Source organism: Sebastes fasciatus, chromosome 11 (genome assembly GCF_043250625.1).
Source record: "Sebastes fasciatus isolate fSebFas1 chromosome 11, fSebFas1.pri, whole genome shotgun sequence".
Lineage (NCBI taxonomy): Eukaryota > Metazoa > Chordata > Actinopteri > Perciformes > Sebastidae > Sebastes > Sebastes fasciatus.
This window is the reverse complement of record NC_133805.1, coordinates 8,626,491-8,645,994: the sequence shown is the minus strand read 5'-3', so window position 1 is coordinate 8,645,994 and position 19,504 is coordinate 8,626,491. Positions and strand designations below refer to the sequence as shown.

The 19,504-nt window shown below is 40.8% G+C and overlaps 1 protein-coding gene across 3 annotated transcripts in view; it reads left to right on the top strand.

Moving 5' to 3' along the window:
* carmil3 (capping protein regulator and myosin 1 linker 3) overlaps nucleotides 1-19,504 on the top strand; it is a 92,881-nt gene that overhangs the window by 32,951 nt on the left and 40,426 nt on the right. For all 3 annotated transcript variants that reach the window (XM_074650311.1, XM_074650310.1, XM_074650309.1), the window contains exons 10-15: nucleotides 1,034-1,122; nucleotides 3,273-3,367; nucleotides 5,588-5,674; nucleotides 8,793-8,902; nucleotides 10,944-11,021; nucleotides 16,952-17,028. In XM_074650311.1, the coding sequence (XP_074506412.1) occupies nucleotides 1,034-1,122; nucleotides 3,273-3,367; nucleotides 5,588-5,674; nucleotides 8,793-8,902; nucleotides 10,944-11,021; nucleotides 16,952-17,028 (536 nt within the window). The remainder of the gene's footprint in view (nucleotides 1-1,033; nucleotides 1,123-3,272; nucleotides 3,368-5,587; nucleotides 5,675-8,792; nucleotides 8,903-10,943; nucleotides 11,022-16,951; nucleotides 17,029-19,504) is intronic.

The following is a 19,504-nucleotide window of genomic DNA, read 5'->3' as shown; positions in this document are numbered from 1 at the left end:
TGAAGAAGACTTGAAACTAGCGATTGAGACCATAAACTCATGTTTACAATGTTTACTGAGGTAATAAATCAAGTGAGAAGTAGGCTCATTTTCTTATAGACTTCTATACAATCAGACTTCTTTTTGCAACCAGAGAAGTCGCCCCCTGCTGGCTGTTAGAAAGAATACAGGTTTAATGCACTTTCGCATTGGCTTCACTTCTCAGACCCGGAGGTTTCCCACATTTGCCAAGCTGATTTAAATTTTTTTTTAGAAAATATTTAAAATCCTGCATTGTTTACATCCATGTTTACTTGGTAGAAATCTTCTTCACTGCTTTTGCAGGCGTATTGATAGCTTTTTTGCGAGGTACTGCCACCAGCTGTTGATTCGTGGAATAGAATTAAAACAGTGGCAGTGGGCATTTGCGTCCTCGTGCGCATGCAGCAGGGATCCATTTGTAAAAATATTGCCCTATAACAATACAGTATTTATGGCTAGATAAGCAACACTCAAAAATTAGAAAAGAGCATCCTGAGTTATTAAGATTTATTTGAGTTTAACACTGGAAAAAAACATAACTGGCGTCTGATTTTTGTATCCGATCTCGATGAATTCTAATTGGTGCATTTGAAGTACGTGATATCACCTTTTTACAGCTGAGCCCCGCCCACTTCAGACCAGCTAGAAAAGCAGAGAGATAACGAGAAATACCAAAACTGTTCTAGGCTTTGCAGAAAAGTTTGTGTTTATGTAGGGATACGTTGTAGGTTGTGTCCCCATTATGGCCCCCAACTTGAACTCATATGATTAGTCTATAGCCTCATATACGTCTATACATAGTCAATGAGGCTATTTATCTGTATTTACATGAGTAATTTAATAAATAAAAAGCTTTTATGAAACTGCATTAATAGTCTAAAATTTACTAATGCTAAAACATAATCAGATTTCTGTTGCCTCTGTTTTACTGCTTGCTTTTCACTTTCCCTGCCTATATTCGTCTTCCATTTGAAACCTCTGGTCACAGCCTCTGTGTTTTGTTTGTCCCCAGGGGTCGGAGGTGGTGGACCAAGTCCTGCACACCGTCAGCAAGTCCAACAGTCTGGAGGAGCTCACTCTGGAGAATGCAGGACTCAAATCGTAGGTTTCCTCTCTCCTGACATCATCAGCCCTGCCTGTCACCTCTCCGTTAATCTAATTTCCCCTCCTTTTCTTCCTCTCCCCACACCTTCGCCTCTCAGACACTCCTCCGCCTCACCTCTTTTGTCCTTCATACTCACTCCAGTCTTTTGTCTCGCCTCTCTTTTTCTGCTTTGCTTGTATTCTCTCTCCTCACTTCCATCTCTTTCGTCTCACCTCCTCACCTTAGCTCATCTCAGCTCTCCACTCCTCCTCCCCTCCCCAACCTCCCATCTTAACCTTTCCAATTTTGTCTCCTCCTTTTTTTCCTCTCTCTCTCTCTCTCTCTCTCACACCGCTTTTAACCTCCACTCTTTCATCCAATAAAGGTCCCTCCTGTCTGCCCGTGGCAGGTGTATTGTTTCCCCATTAGTGAAATTTTGGGCTTCACCTGGCAAGACTTTTCACCTTCTATGCATGGCTAGTATCATTTAGCAGAGCAGTTTCCTTATTTAGTATTAATTGAGATGAATTGGCTGCCTCGAGGCGAGATGACTTACTGCAGCATAATGATGAGCTTAGGTTTTATTCTTTCCCTGTGTTAAATCACTTCCAATAGAGAGGGCCATTTTTATTAGAGGCGCTCCACAAGCACTGCACCAAACACTCTCAGCGAAGTGAAAAAAATACCTGTATACTAGGCAACATCCTCAAACAGTACGATATATGACAGTTAAAGTATGTGACTTAACCTCTGAGACCCACAATAGACCCATTTTTGTCTTTTTTAGGGGGCTACAGGGGGTCTTTAGGGGGAGATAGCAGGTCAACAGTAGATGTCACATAGAAGTGGTGTACATCATCTGAAAGCTGGGAACCTGAAGATTAGTTCAAGATGCAGCTCAGCACTGTGTGTCAAGTTGTTCTAGTCATAAATCAGAAATAAACATGAATGAATGAATTAAAATAAATTGTGAAAGTGTATAAGGGTTTAGAACATTATGATGGAAGTATATGATGGTAATTCCCATGCTCTATTATGTCTCATAAATTGTTGCAGCAAGTGTTGGATTGATACTATTTGTTACACAGATTTGTTGCTAAATTTAACCATTTTTTACCAATCGAAAATTGATACAAATTATTAGTAATCCCTCCAAAACACCACATTAAGACACCAATACCTTGAGGAACACCACAGAAAAAGCCATGCTGTGATTTGGTATCTAAAACTTTTGACATTTGGAGATTTCTGCAAGAATTGTATTTTTCGGCGATTGGATGGCGGGCACTTCTGTTCAGGAAACTGCTCAGAAAAAAACCCTTATTGTCAATCTACCTAGTAAAGCCATCCATCCTCTGAATGCTCTAGGTCTCTATAGTTTGTGGCTGTAAAGTTTCATGAGGCTGTGATTATCCTAGAGGTCACCACAGGTAATTTTATACAGTGAAGTCAAATTTTAAAAAATGGTCTCACTGCACTGGAATGGCTACTATGGGGACTAAGGCAAAAATAACACATTTATACTGCATGAAAAAACGACATGTTTTTTGCCCAGCTGCATGTGATTATCATAAAGTAGGCATGTCTGTAAAGGGGAGACTTGTGGGTACCCATAGAACCCATTTTCATTCACATATCTTGAGGTCAGAGGTTAAGGGACCCCTTTGAAAATGACCATGTCAGTTTTTTCTCGCCAAAATTTAGCCTAACTTCGGAGCGTTACTGAGCTTCCTGGAATAGTGTTGTGTTGTTCGGTCTGAGCCACTTTGTTTGTTTCCACATTACAGAGCCAGGGCTGTGTATGAACACCAGATTTTCAATGCACACACACACAGAACGGACAACTAGCGGACTGTGAGGGGATATTTGCTGAATTTGACAAAGTGTATTGGACGTTATTATGCAATTTTTAAAAACTAACTCAACTTTTACTGCATGTGTACATTTTAAATCAACTTCCTTTACATTCAATTCAATTAACATTTCTGCAAAGGGACAACACTGCTGCTTGAGTAGGATATTTTGATCTCATTACCAGGAGGTGTAATTTTGAAACTTTACCAGGTGCATTCATCTCTGTGGCGGATTCACTCAGACTCTGAGACCAGTATCCAACTAGCAGTTTTGACAGAAATCCTAATGATCCCTTTTAATGTTTTGTCTTCAGGGATTTTCCGCAGAAGATGGCGTCAGCGCTGTCGGAGAACCCAGCGTCTGTGATTCACTCTCTCAACCTGGCTCATAACACGCTAGACAACCAAGGTACCGGCCTGGACTCTGTGAACTCTCTCTCTTTCTCTTTCTCCCTCCTACTGCTGCCTCTCTCAGGGCACTGCTCATTGTTCTTTCGCTTTTTACTTTGCCGCCGCTTTTGTTTGCTCTCAAAGAATTCGAAATCAATGTGTCTCCTCAAAGAACCCTTATTTTCTATTTCTCTCTTTTTCCTCTTTCATCTATCTTTCATGCTTATACGTCTACGAGTGGTCATGCTCTTTAGAGAAACGCTTTTATATTTTTTCCAGTCTCGCCCACAACTCGCCTCACTAACTGAACCTCTTATTAGGGTTACTCCATAAACACAATCCTACATTTTAATTTTGTGTGCCTCAGTCACTGATGTATAATATTAACCACTAAACACCTTTCTCTCCCTGTCCCTGTGTGTGTGCATGATGTGTTTCTATGCCAGGGTCAGGCTTTGCATGCGTGCCAGTATCACTCATTAACTAATTTCTGTCCTCCCGTCTGACACATGTCACTTCCACTCGCTTCAATAAATTCTTTGTGCTCACACTTTGCCACCCTCTGTGTGTGTGTGTGTATTGACAATGTGCAGACTTTCTTTATTGTGACTACAGTTACAAAAGTGCTGCAGCCTTAACCGCCATCACAATAATACCCATAATCACAGTAAAGAATGACCTTGAGTGCTTTGTTTACAATGGTTACACTGTTTTTTTTATGCCGTTAATACCGGTAAGAGTTCTGTACATGCACATTCCTGCCAGGGCCAGGAAACAATAATAACGTTCCCTTTTTAATAAAGCCGAGCCTTTCATATTATTATAAATAATCATGGCTGCAGTGTGTTTAATCGAATTGCTGAGCTGAGAACTAGGTGTTATGTAATCTGGCTTGGCGTATGGTATTTATATGGGTTTGTTTCTGCACTGGGTATGTGGGAGAAAGTGAGATTGTCGAGTATGTTGGTGTGGCGTTTTTTTTTCAGCTGTAGTATACTTGTGGGTATAACTACAGTATGTATGTATATGTGTGTTTTGGAGGGGGTGTATTGAGAGATGTTTCATTTTAGCTGGCAAAGCTCTGTTTAGGGCTGCAAGTAACGATTATTTTCATCATCGATTGTGTCAGTTATTTTCTAGAAATGGAATATGATATTCATAACTATGTTTTCATTAGTGTAAAAAACACCTGAAACTGAGAATCAATGTGTTTTCATTAGCTTCAATCCTCTGATTAGTGTGAAACCGCGTGCTTGTGCGTCCTCCAGCGTCCTAGTGCGTGTGCACTACAGTATGCAGACAAAACGAGGAACCACTCGTAAAAACACTGTTCCATATTAGTGCACTAATATGGTCAAATAGCCCTACAGGGGACCTTCAAAGGAACAGTGTGTAACATCTATTAGAGAAGAAATGGAATATAATATTCAGAATTATGTTTTCATTAGTGTCTAATCACCTGAAACTAAGATCCGTTGTGTTTTCATGAGCTTAGAATGAGTCCTTCATATCTACACAGGGCGCGGGTCCTCCTCACAGAGTCCGCCATGTTGCTCCGCCATGTTTCTACAGTAGCCCAGAACGGACAAACTAAACATTGGCTCTAGAGAGATCCTTTTCGCTTTTTTTACGTTACCTGAAGGCCACTGTAGTTCTCTGACATGCTTGTGACACTGCGGTGAACTGTGGTACCGTCAGCTGCCGTCTGGCTTCCGTTGCTCATTATGGTGAGGATGGCCTCTGAGCGAGGCGAGCGTCGTTACCACGGTTTTGCACTCGGCGGCTCACGTTACCACAGTCTTTGAGAGAGAGGTCTGAACAGAGGGGTACTCAACCACACCACTAGATGCCACCAAGTCCTACACACTGTACCTTTAATTGATTCATTGTATGGTCTGTAAAATAAAACAAAACAGTGAAAAACGTCCATCACAAATTCCCAGAGCCCATTGTGGCGTCTTCAAATTGCTTGATTTTTCTGACCAACATTGTTAAATCCAAAGACTTTCAGTTCACTAACACAGATGGCTAAGAAAGCCAGCAAATGTTTACATTCAATACGACGTTTTCTTTTGAAAAAAGAAAAAAACAGTTAATCAATCATCAAAATAGTAATTAACAAAAAATAATTATTGTTGATCAATTAAACTATTAATTGTTTTGGCGCTAAATGTGTGATTATGGGATTAAATTGTGATTAAATAAGGCCTTTATCTTCTCTCCTCTCCCCTCTAACCAGGAGTCTCCAACCTGATTCAACAAGTGTGTCGCCTCAACAAGGGACTGCGCCTCCTCAATCTCTCCAAGACCTCCCTTTCCTCCAAGGGTAAGAGTGCTCCTCTTAGACTCAGAATCCTCTAGTGGCTAACCCCGAACACACACATATTTTTTTACTATTATTAAATGTAAATAGATGTCCAATAAAATTTTAGAGCTGGTTCCAAAATGATGCGTTTTGATCAAAGACACTTTAGCAGCAGAGCGGAAGCAGCTTTCAGTGAATCTGGGTTTGAAGCCAGAGACTTCTATTCAAGAACTGCAATGCTGCCCTGCTGTTCCAAATGTGGTTTTATTTGGGCTGGTATTTACTCACATAGATAAACAGACCCGTGCATGTACAGTGCGACCCATCTACCAAATGATAATCAGGTCAGCATCATAAGTAGTTGATCTGTTTTTGTTCCCGTTAAAGTCCTACGTAAGCATTAGTGCAGTGTCCCAATTCTATTGCTTTTATCCCAGACAATACAGCCATCCACGAGTATTACAGCAGCTTCAAAAAGGATCACATTGATACAGATGTAAATCCATACATTAATAGCCTGATCGTAATAGCGTTTTTGGTCATTATAGTATGTATTTTATTGCGTTATTTATTTATTTTTTAATCTTTTATCGCATTTATCGGTAATGATGTTTATCTGGTTCTGATTTTTATTTCTTACTGAGTTGCAGGAGAGTAGTACGCTGCCCTACAAGGGCAAACAGTAACTACATATTGTGCCAAAATTGAGTTAACATCTGACTATTTAATGTCTGTTTTACCATATAAAAAATTGACGCTATCATTTTTGTGAAAATACAGTTTTGTCAGCCTTTGACAGTTGGAGGGAGATTCTGTTTGTGAGATTTCTGCCTCCACAATGTAATGGAGGTGAACAGCTCTGCACACCTCTCTGTGTTACATTTTAATTAGGAGTACTCCTTCAGTGGAAAACATTCCCATGAAAATTTTGTTCTGTGGATTATCTATTCACCTCCATTGTGTTGGACACTGATTCTGGAAGGAGATGTTGCTGGATATTAGTGAGAAAATAGTAGTAGTCATTTGGGTAAACTGACCCTTTAAATAGCGCAGGAGGAGAGAGGTTATGGTGTATTTAAGTATTTAAAGTTCACCCTCCATGAAGCATTAAGTCCCACAACACAACAATACCCCATATAATGAATATAGTTATATATCACCTCAATATGCTGCCGGTGATGTTGACAAAATCATTGTATTAGTTGAATTTATGATTTTCTAAATACTGAAATTCCTGCCCATGCATGATAATTATCTAACTTCAATAACTTATGGTTAGCATTAAATGGAGATTTGTCAAATATTTAATACTCTTATCTATATGTGAGTTGCTTTATGCAAATGTATGTATATATTTATTATTGGAAATCAATTAAAAACACAAAACAATGACAAATAAAGTCCAGAAACCCTCACAGGTACTGCATTTTGGCAACTTACTTGCTAGATTTAGTGAGCTAGTGCTACTAGAATGGAACTGGAAAAGAGATGACAACACTGGGCTCGTTTTTTTTGGTTGGATCATTTTTTTAAATCTAACGTACTCTTGCTAGTTTCTTAATATTACCAACCATATCTTTAAGCTATATAGAGTTTATTTTCTTAAGGACACTAAAGTTAAAGTGGACCAAAAAGCTAAACGAACACATGTAGTCGGTTTGTAGATTCTGCATTTTCCCCTTCTATTCTGGGAAGATATACAAAGCAGTATCTGCTTGTTTTAGGCTCTATGGCAGTATTGGGGGTACCAGTTTGGGGGCTAAAATAATCACCGGCCCAAATGGCATAAAATGGAGGCATTGCAACCTTTCTATCTGTTACACGGTTTGCTGGCCAGCTTGAAAGCTAAACCCTTTTTTTCCTCTGCTTGTGTAGTGACTTCTCTCTGTCTCTGTAGCACAGTATAGCTGAAGAGATGTCGAAACGTAATTATAAGGCTGAAAGCTGAGTGTGCCGCACACAACGACCTCGACGCCCTGTTAGTGTACGTTATGAATGGGAAAACCACTCTATAGGTGCGATTTTTTTATTTTTTTTTTATAGACAATGGGTTGACACAGGGATTCAGGGGGAATGCAGTGATGGTGTTGACCTTGAATGGTGGTGTGTAGGTATGACTTTGCAGTGGCTGAGCATTTTTTGTTGAATATTTATAGATCTCTCTCTCTCCCGCTCCCCCCTTCCTTCCCTCTGTCTCTAAAACACCTACACATATGCAGACACGTACACACACACACATGCATACGCCGTCTCTGAGATGTGATCAGACATGCAAATAGGCAGATATGTCCCGGACGCTCTCACACCCTTGCTCCCACACACTTGACATTGTCACACCGACCGGATGGCCTCTATAAGTCTGACAGATAGATGAAGTGGGGGATTAGACACCCCGTCTCCTCTTCCCCTCATTTCGCTCCTAATCGCCACAAATTAGGGATGAAGAGCTTAGCGCCTTGCCAACTTCAGTGCGGCACATGCAGTAGCTGATTTCTTCTACACACACTCTCCCCCAACGCTTGAGAACAAAACTCACTTCCCGCAACTGCTGGCGGTAATCGATGATATATCGTCGAGTAAATAGCACGCAGATTAACGACTTTTTTTATTTGTTGCTGCGACTAGATATTTCTCCCGCGTTGTTATTGTGTCTATATTTAAACCTCAGCTTGCCGTGGCGTGCTGTGCTTTGCATCAGTCATACAGGGTGAGGATTTTAATGAGGGGTTCCATTGGGCCCGTGGGTGTAATTGTGTAGTGATCTGATTTGAGAGAATGATTCTCTTTTGTTTTTGGCTTTCAGGGTACACTTGGATTCTGGGATACGGGGGGAAAAAAGTGGCTGGCTCCCTGCAAAAGCTCTTTTGATACTCGCCTGCCATCAGCAGCTCACACTAGTCTCTGCTCAATTATTTTTTTTGCCACATAGCTCGCTCGCCCTCTTCCATTTAGTAGTTTCGTATTCATTAGTTGCTAATAAGTCACGTCCAGAGCATTAGATTTGCTCACTGGAGAAAAAATAAAGATGATTAGAAGATAATTAAACGACTCATGGATGAATATAATTTGTTTATCAAAACTCCTCACCGCTTCTCCTTCATCTCTTCCTCTCCATCCTGTCTCCTCTTCCCCCCATTAGGTGTGGTTACTCTGTCCCAGGCGTTGTGTTCAAGTGACGACTACTCCAATTCTCTGCTGCATCTGGACCTCAGCAAAAACCCCGGGGTTCTGTCTGGAGAGGACGCCACGGTGAGTGACACGCATACAAACGCACAAATAAAATGCGCTTCCATCCAACTGTTTTTAATACGCATTTTTGATTTGTGCACAACAAAACCTGAGTGAAAATTATGAAAAACAAATTTTATGCTTGGCTGAGGTGGAACATTTGATGCATAGTAAAAACTAACTGCAATAAAAGTGCAATGAAATCAGTCTCGGCGAATAAATCATGACGTGCATGAAGCATGTGGCTTAAACGTCCACTGAAGAAATGAAAAATTGCTGCAGACGAACCACCAGATCTGTGTGGAGCGATGGGGAGACTGTAACCTTCCTCAAATTAATACATGAACCAAACTGAAATACTATATATCTCTATATCTACATCATTTTTTTTACATGGTTTTCCACTGTTTGGAGTTTGACTGGCTTTAATCATTGGGAATTTATTGTTGCAACAGAAGCAGACCCTTTAATGTCGAAGTGAAAACGGATTGCAAAGTGAACTAAATGAATTACAAATAGAAAATAGATTGTTGCACAGGTATTGAACCCATTCTTCTTTGCAAAACTGCTCAAGCTCTGTCAGGTTGCAACCAAATCCAAACACAAATACTGGATTAGATTGTGGTGTGGACTCAGCCGCTCCAGGACATCAACATTGTTGTTTTTACCTGTGTAGCTTTGGCTCTACGCTTGTTTTTGCTGGAAAACAAAGCAACTGCATCAGGTTTTCATGTACTTTTCTGCATTTGTTTTACCCTCACAAACCTGGGCCTACTGCTGAGAAATATCCCAACAGCGTGATGCTGCCACCACAGTGTTTCACACTGGGGTTGCTGCAGTATGTTTATGATGATATGATGGATAAAAAGCTCTTATCCCACCACAGAACTCTCTTCCAGCTGAGTCTCCCACGTGCCTTCTGATAAACTGTAGCCAGGATGTCATGTGAGTTTTTTTCAGAGTGGTTGTCTCTTTGCCACTCTCCCATAAAACTGCAACAGGTGAAACACCTGGCCAACCGTTGTCTCTCAAAGCGTCGTTCTTAACTTCATAACTTGAATTCATGTATTCAAATAAATCAACATAAAAATGCTCTTTTTTTTTTTTTGCATTTCCGCCATTTCTGCACAGTTGCAGAAAGAGTGTCAATATAGCATTTTATTTCTGAGCGTGTGTGCGGCCGCCTAGAGGAAAAGCGCTGCATCCAGTCTTTTATTCAGAGCCGCTCTGATTGCTTCTAGTTGAAAATCTCTGAACTGCCAAAAAAATACGCTACATAGACTTTGAAAATGGCTATGCCAGTTTTTCCTCGCCAAAATTTAGCGCAAGTCTGGGGCATTATTTAGCCTCCTTCGTGACAAGCTAGTATGACATGGTTGATACCAATGCATTCTTTAGGTTTTCTAGTTTCATATGATGCCAGTATCTGATGAGCCCATTGCAACCTTTCCAATAACTCCAGAGCATTGTCAAGTCCAAAAGTCAAAATATATTGAAAAAAGATAGATGTAATCATTTCCAAAATGCACGTTTTATTAACAAAATATTCTGCTTCAATCCATATTTGTTGGCGTTTAGCCTTTCAAAAACAACAATTTCACTGCGGTCAAAAAACTGTTTGCTCTCCCACTCGCTGCACACAAAGGGACGACGCACCTGTATTAATGAAGTTTAGCAGCAACAACATAAATTACATTGATATAACAATTTTTTTTTTTCATTTTGTTTAGAGTGATGACGTCAACAGACATTTGAAGCTTTGTTTGGAAACCTCAATAGAAGCTTTGAATGTAAAAAAACAACATTCGGTACAACGCTAATAATTTATTTTGATTCCTTTGTAGAGATCTGTTTTCACTTTGACATGAACGTTTTTTTTTTCTGTTGAACAGCTTCAAAAAAGCCACATTAAATCTACTTCAATTCAGTGTTGTGAAACAATAAAACATGAAAACATCCAAAAGAAGTGGATACTGTTTTATAAGCACCGTATATCTTTGCGCATGTATTGTATGTATATCTTTCATATTCTCTAAAAGACCTTCTCGTTCTTCTCGTGCAGAACCTGTACCTGTTCCTGGCCCAGCCCAACTGCCTGGTCCATTTGGACCTGTCTGGGACAGACTGCACCGTGGACTCGGTTTGTACTCATCTCCGTTACAGTCACCATCCCACCCATCGCTGTCTGATCTCATTTCTGGGATGGGATTCAGGCCAAGAAACAGAAGGGGGTAGCGTCCTGAATATGAATCGCCCACCACACAAAAACAATGTTACCTCAGTCGACTCTCCGCCTTTCTTAGAGCTCCTCTGTGCATAATGCTTTGAGCGATGGCAAAAGCTCCTAGAATGCACTACAATAGAAACGTATAGCCTCTTATGAATTATACAAGCCATACATAGTATGAATAGCATACGGGGGCCTTTGTTTCATGCGTTTGTTCACATCTTCGTCACTTCACAGAGATGACTTTGTCTGTGTTGTTGCTGTGTCTAAATTTAGCGTGTCTGCCAGTGTGACAAAACGGTGTCTTGCCGCATTAGCAGATACGCTAACGGCTGAGAGGATGACAGAGCTTTCTCTCTGAAAGAGCTCACTGACCATGCTTGAATGTGTCTGCCCCTGCTGGTTACTGCTGAGATGGCAGTTATTCCTGGCTCACTGTGAATATAAAGGACTCAGTGGAAAAAAAAAAATGTTGAAAGTTACAACCGCACTCAGGATGTTTTTAGTGTGCGTGTCCCTCTGGAAGATGTAGAGGTTTGTGAAGTGCTGGCTGAACGGGAGGTCACATTTTTTTTGTTTATGTCCCGTCGCTGCTGCTTTGTCGGTGCTGTATTGCTGCCGACAGGATAACGTGCGGTAGGGACATGCAAGGTTGGATAGAACAGACATAAATATCCTATTTCATTGTGTTCTCTGCTGCTTGGGGGTAAGAGATCAGAGTCAGCTAGAGATCTGCTCTGCTCTGTTGTTGCTCAGTGACGCCTCAGCAGGGCGGTTGCTTGCTGACATGGAGGGTGGTGTCTGAACTCCACACTCCCTATGTTGCCATGATGCTTTGTCATATCATAAATCAAGCATATTTGCTGGTCTGCAGGGTTTTAGACCAACACTTTCACCTACTTGATTTAATCCCATTGCTGATTCAATACGGTGTTCCTCCCTGTGGTGGAATGTTCCTACATTTGTGCTGTATTTAAGTTTTGAGGTAACCTACTTGTACTTTACTTCTTTACTTTAGTATTTTCATTTTGTGCTTCTTAATCTATCACATTCATCCAGCAGCTGTTACTACTAGTTACTTTACTACTAGTACTACTAGTTACAAGTTACTTTGCATTGTTTTGTAAATTATTTTTCATGCAAAATATATAATCATCCTCTAAAGCATGATGCATTAATTGACAAAAAAAATCTCCCTCTTATCAAGTCATTTTAGTTTGGAAGTGAGTCAAAGTTTAGTTTAGAATTTGTTTTAATTTAATGAAAAAAGTGCAGTAGGATTATTTCAACCGTTGTTTTAAAGGTAATCAGTTTGTTTCAACAACTGTCTAAAATCAACTCTTCCTAATTGCAGTGCTGTAACCTGGCTCATTATTTATTTTTTCAAGATACAGATACTCAGATCTAGAACTGATCCAAAAACAGATCTAAAAATAAAACGCCTTTAATGACTGTTGAATGCTGTTTTCTATTTTAAATGCATTTTTGATGAACTATTGCTATCAGTACTAACCTCAGTAACAGATTCAATGTGTTTTGGGGGACTGCTTCACAATAAAAGCCACCCTGTGTTCGCCAGGTGCTGTGAACTAGCAGCAGTTCCATTTGCATTTGATACATCTCTGATACAGCTGTAGCAGTAAAATAGGAAGGCTGGAATCAATGAGATAAAATTACAAACACTAATGCATGCATCGCTTGCTGTGAGTCCCTTATACATGTGAAGGACATTTTAATCCAGAGTGGAAGTGGCCACTCCACTCTCAATGAAAACTACCATATAAAGAGATAATTATAGAATGTAAATACATTAAAATGCATATCCTAAATAATATAAAAAACAATGTTTCATTTCATTACAATTTTAAGGATTAGATATTTAAACTGCCCAATACTTTATAAAGTAGCTAAAAACAATCTCCACCTCGACCAACTACAACGTAAATGCAGCTCACACATTAATGCAAAACTGATAATAATACTATAATGTGTGTATAACGCTACGAAGAGCCTTTCTGGTTAATGAGTGCTTTTACTTCAGTTACGTACTGTTAAAGTGGCAGTAGGTAGTATATTTTTGGCATCATTGGGCAAAAATTCCATAATAACCTTTCAGCATATTGTAATTCAAGTGTTCTGAGAGAAAACTAGACTTCTGCTCCTCCTCATGGCTCTGTTTTCAGGCTTTAAAAAATCTGTGACGGGAGACTTTGACCGATCACAGGTCATTTCATTGAGAAAGCGTTCCTATTGGCTGTGCTCCTGTCATGTGACTGGTACTTGGCGTTCCTTCAACAGATTTTACAATGGTGGCCGCGTCACAAACTTTCTCATTTTACAGCTAAACTGTGCATTACAAGATCATTCTGAAAACATTTGAGGAGAGAAATAGGCATTAACGTAACATAATATTAATTCATATTTGATCAGCGCTGCCTAGTTTGACCGTTTGGTCGGACGTCAGATCAGCTCTGACTGCTTGTTTTTCTCGGGTCTGTGAAATCTTGCAGATGCCGTTAGGAGCACCGGAGGACACAGAGGCACATGATCTTTTTCAGGTTACCTGTTTCATGTACCACTGTCACAATATAGCGACCGTTTTATGAGAACTTTTTTTAATCATATTTGCTCCAATCTCGCCTACTTCAGCTTTAAGTTAAGGATCCTAATACTTCTGATACTGCAACCACTGTCTTTGCTTTACTACAATGCCTTGCACTTTACTGCACGCGTGTTTGCTTTCTCTCCTTGCTGCACTTCACTCGAGCAGTTTTAAACCCCAAGGAGCAGGCAGCTTGTCAGGCAGGAATCGGTTTCAGGAGGAAAGAGTCCACCCCGTGAAACTAATCCTCCCTCCCTCCTCCCTCGTAAATGTGGGCCATCAATTTTGTATTGAATTATGTGCATGAGTGCGAGCCAGTGCATCTCTTCTGCTTTATTTGCAAATTCTCAAACTTTGTCTCCCCTGTATTTCTCTTTAAAAATCCCCTTGAGACTAAAGGAGTGCTCTCTGTGATCGCTGCTTCATGTCCTGTTTTGCTAATTGTCATTTATCCTTCAGAGAGGAACTGTCTGAGGGTGAATCTGTCTTTTTTAGTGTTGGCCTGCTGGATTGAATTATTAATAAGTTCCTGTTTTTAATCTGTGTTGATGTACCGACAACGGTCGATTAGTCAATTTGCGTGATGGATCACACTGCCAGGGAATAAATGGATTTGTCCGATAGTTTAACCTCTCGCAAGCGATGAGATGCTACTCAAAGACTTAGAAGAAATTGGGTTTTGATGCCAATCATATTTGCCTTGAGCGCTCTCCTGTCTTACAAACACATATCTCATCTTTATTTCAAGATTAATCAGGTCACAGATTCCTGTATATTCATTCAATTCGGTACTTTCCAGAGGCCTGCAGTTTGAAAGTGAGCCAGATCTTCACAAGATGAGAGCTTGATTGGATATGCACTTTGATGGATGGTAGATGAAGGACGGCTGCACGATGTCACGTTGATCATATGAGCGGGGAGACTTTAGGTGACACGGCTTAATTAATTTCCTACACAAGTTTTCATTCCCACCCTTATTTAATGTGAAACTTGACATTTGATTGATATTCAGTAGAACTACTTGAAGAATGTAAGTCATTCATTTTTTTCGCTGGTATGGTTTCAGCTTGATTCTGATTCAGCGTAATACAATTACTCCTCTTATTGCCCATTTGTGTCCGCTATCGGGAATTCGTAGACTTTCCCTGACAGATGAGCACTTTCCGTACACACTTTGAAAGATTGGTAGAAACACGGTGTCTGCTGTATTTCATTCAGCTGCTGGAGCTGGAGCGGCATCAACCCTCAAATGGGCAAGAACAAAAAAATTGAATTTCCAACTATTAGGGCATATATAAACCAGATTTATGTTGTTTCTTCTCAAAATATGTCTTATTAGTTCCCTTATTTTCTGGACAATATTTGTGATTGTTTTGTCCAATAATAAATATATACTGTACATACATTTGCATAAAGCAAGCATATTTGCCCACTCCCATGTTGATAAGAGTATTAAATACTTAACAAATCTCCCTTTAAGTTTGAAGTAGGCGAGATTGGAGCAAATATGATTTTAAAAAAAAGTTATTTTTATAAAACGCTATATCGTGAAAGTAATACATGAAACAGGTAACCTGAAAAAAATCATGTGCCTCTGTGTCCTCCGGTGCTCCTAACGGCATCTGCAAGATTTCACAGACTGGAGGAAAACAAGCAGTCAGAGCTGATCTGAGGTCTGCTGTCTAGCTGCCGTCTATGAGAGCCGACCAAACGGTCAAACTAGGCAGCGCTGATCAAATATGAATCAATATTCTGTTACTGTAATGCCTATTTCTCACCTCAAATGTTTTCAGAATCGTCTTGTAGTGCACGGTTTAGCTGTAAAATGAGAAAGTTTGTGACACGGCAGCCTTTGTGAAATCTCCAGGAAATCTCTCGAAGGAACGCCAAGTTCCGGTCACATGACCAGCCAATAGGAACGCTCTCTCAACGAAATAACCTGTGATTGGTAAATGTCTCCCTTTACAGGCTAGATTTTTAAAGCCTGAAAACAGAGCCATGAGGAGGTGCAGAAGTCTAGTTTTCTCTCAGAACATTTGAATTACAATACTTTGAAAGGTTATTATGGAATTTTTGGCCAATGATGCCAAAAATATACTGCCTACTGACACTTTGGGGTACATTTTCAACAGATACAAAATGTGTGATTAATTGCGATTAACTATGGACAATCATGCAATGATTAAATATTTTAATCGATTGACAGCCCTAGAATAAATATATAATTAGTAGTTAGTGCAGCCCACTAATCAGTCGTTCCCCATCCATTGCGGCGCTTTCACAGCGAGCGACAGGAATAAATAGAAACAGGGTGTCAGACAAAAGTTCAGCTTCAAATAGTGCAGCGCTGCGTCGCTCGCGGCCAGTAAGGACATTTCAATAGAAAGTAATGCCATCAAACTGATGTTGTGTCTGACACTCGGTAATCTTGGTAATCTCATTTAGATTCTCATTCTCAAGAGAGACCTGATGAAACTCGGTGGCCACAGGGCGCCACCTACAGGGGATATTTGATGGCCACAGCGAAACGTTTTGTGGCGACAGGCCATTGGGCCATGATTAATGTCGAACCCTGCTTGAGTTATACAGCTCACTGTCAGTGTTTCTCACTGAATCTGAAACACTACAAGTGCACACAGCAATAATGTAGCATCTTAGTTCGAACTCACAGCAGATAACGAGCAAGCAGTCACATAATGTTTGTACAGAAAAGCGCCATTTCAGAGAATATGACGTCACCCCAGATGATTCCATTCTGTAGTTGCTCAATACACTGGTGTGTGTTGGTGCTTGTATAAACTTAATGACCAAGGTTGTATTATCTTGTATAAAGCCGAACCACATGGCACAAAAAAGGATCAAATAAATCCTGAAAGACTGCTTTGTCCTGATTTGTCCAGCAGTAACATCTCATTTGTTCTGGTCCATTTTATTTATTTTTTTCCACGCGCCGATCTGCCGAGTCAGGCTTCTATGGAATTCTATTATTTAATGCCATTTATAATGTTACATTTTTATTGAAGAGGCTTCTGCCAAGAAAGAAATACAGCAGCATCATTTTTTTTCAGCGTGTTCAAATTACATTTGTGTCAGCTTTAATCATTTGTGCCGTGTTCAGGAGCCAAAATAACCGTTATACAACACACACACACACACACACACACGCACAGAAGCACACACACTCGCTGTAGTGAACATAACACAGCTCATTTATCTCTCTGTCTCTGTGTTTCTCTGCCAGTTGTTTGGGGCCTTGCTGCGAGGCTGCTGTGCTGACCTCTCCTACCTGAACCTCTCCAAGAACTCCTTCTCTCACAGGTGGGCGTTCACCTCAAGTGTAAATCCCCGTTAAGGGTTTTTTTTTGTTTTAAAGAAAAAAAAAACACATTTGTTTTCTTCTTATGACTCAGCCAAAACAGCTCTGGAGGAATTCCAGTCAGGAGGCGCGGAGCCGAGCGAGCATCCTCATTTATTTTCCGCTGTAGATTAGTGTTTAGCCCTGGACCTCACTGACGGAATTGGCGTGCACGCTCGGCTCGCCCCCTTAATTTGTTCTGGCTCGCTGCATATATATATTTATGTGTGCGTGCGCAGAATGTGTTCCCCGTCTGTCTTTTAATGTACACATGTCTCTGTTTGCTAACAAGTTTTCCATCTGTCAAGCACTTGTTTACATGCCCACGAGTCTTTTTTTTTTTTTTTTTTGCGTGCTTTGAAATGCATGTGTGTGGGTGTACATGTGCGTGTCTGTGTTTACCTAGCTAGCAGGCAGAAGCTGCTCCGGCACTCATCATGTCGTGTCCCCCAGGAGCCCAGGAGCTTCCCTGCTCAGCAGATTGCATTTCAGAATTACTGAGGAAGAAGTTGGTGAAAAATGAGACTAATTTTAGACGGGAATTATTGTTCCAATCCCCAGGCTCCCACGCCTGCATTTTTCTCTCCCTCTCTCTCTCTCACTCTGTCTTCTGTTTCTTTGCATCTACTGTATCTCTCGATCCATCTTCTACTTTTTTGCATGTCTGGCTGCACCTCTTGTTCTCTTTTTCACCTTTCTTCCTTCATTTGTTATTTTTATGAGGTGAATTCTTGCTCCTGCTGGAGCTCTTGACCACAAAACTCTCATTTCTAATAATGAATTTCTCAGCATTGCACCCTCCTTTTTTACTGGACGCTCCATCCATTTTCTCTGTCTAGTTTTTATCTTTCTCTTTTCATGGCTTGTTTTCTCCTCTCATCCCTCTCTTCTTGTTTACTGCCTCCTTCTCTGTCATCCTCTTTACCTCCTTTTCACCCCCCCTTTCCTTCCTCCTGCTTATATCCCCTTCCTCTCTCCTTATCACTCCTCCTCCCTCTCCACATCCTTCAACTTTCATCCCCTTTACCACCGCTCCTTCTCCTCACATCCTCCCTCCTCCGCCTCCCTCTCTTCATAGTTCATCCCACCTCTTACTGGTCGTGGGGCTTCTGCTGTTAAATGCACGCTGGCTCAGTGCTGCCGGTCAGACGGCTGCGGTGTTGTGGTGACAACACGGAGCCACAAAGCTGAACCGAGCTGATAAGAACCGCCCGGCTGCCGCTCATGAATATGGAGCGGACAGCCTCAGACCCCTCCGTCACCCATCACGCACGGGCACACACACACACACACACACACACACACACACACACACACACACACACACAACGATGTGGTGCTTTCAAGAAACAATGAGCACGCCGTGTAGATACTGTTACACATGTACACGTGCGGTAACAAGTTGCTGATACAGCTCCCTGGAGAGGGTTTTGTGAGAGAGACAGTGTCACTATCTGCTTATGCGACAGAAGCCATTCTGTATCAGCGGAGCCCTGACAGGCTGTATGCTAATCATTACATATGGGTCAAAGAAGAGCTGGCGTCCCACACACTGGGAGGTTATCACAATAGCAATGACGGGGGCTTGTAAAGCAGCCGCCCGGTTTCCCCTCGCTACTATCTTAATGTCTTCATCTTGGTCTTTTTTTTGTCCCACCATTGCTCCCTCCCTTACTGTATGACCTTTTCCATTTTTTACCCTTCATAACTTGAATTTTTTTCCCTTCTTTATCTTGCATTTTCTTTTATTCCTTTCGTCTCGCTACACTGTTTTATCTTTTAACCAAGTTAACATGGTCTTAGCCGTGCAAGGTGAATGTCAGAGCGTTATGAAAGACCTAACCGTGGCTGGTGTTATTGTCAAGTTACAAAGTCGTGAGTGAAATTATGGTCTCATCTTTAACAGCGCAATCATAACAGTCGGTGTAAATCACTGGTTTGTGTGCACAAGGACAATAAGGGCTCATACTCACAGGTGCAATATGCACAAAGGAATTTGGTGAAGCGGAATAGAAATTGGTGGGGTGTAGTGATTATTCATTATATTCCCAGCCAGTCACATTACTGCTCTCGTACCAATTAAACAGCTGTGCCAAACACATGGGCACATGACAAAGATGGCTCAGTAATCAGAGAGGAGGGTGCAGAGCAGCTTTTTAGTTATGATGTCCTAGAGGTTTAGACATAATCCAAATATGCTGCTGAAGGCAGGTGATATGTTTTATGTTTTAGACTGAATATGCATCTGTGGAGATATTAAAATCGTGTCATGTTGATATTTAATGATGTGGGGTTTTATTTTGAAAGAAAACCTCTAGCTGACGTTAACTATTTCTGTACTAAATAAATAAAATTAAATGATCATTAAATGTCTGTTCACAACTGAAAATGTCCAGTTAAAACATTAGAAATTTAAATTTCTTATGTTGTTCCTAGAGT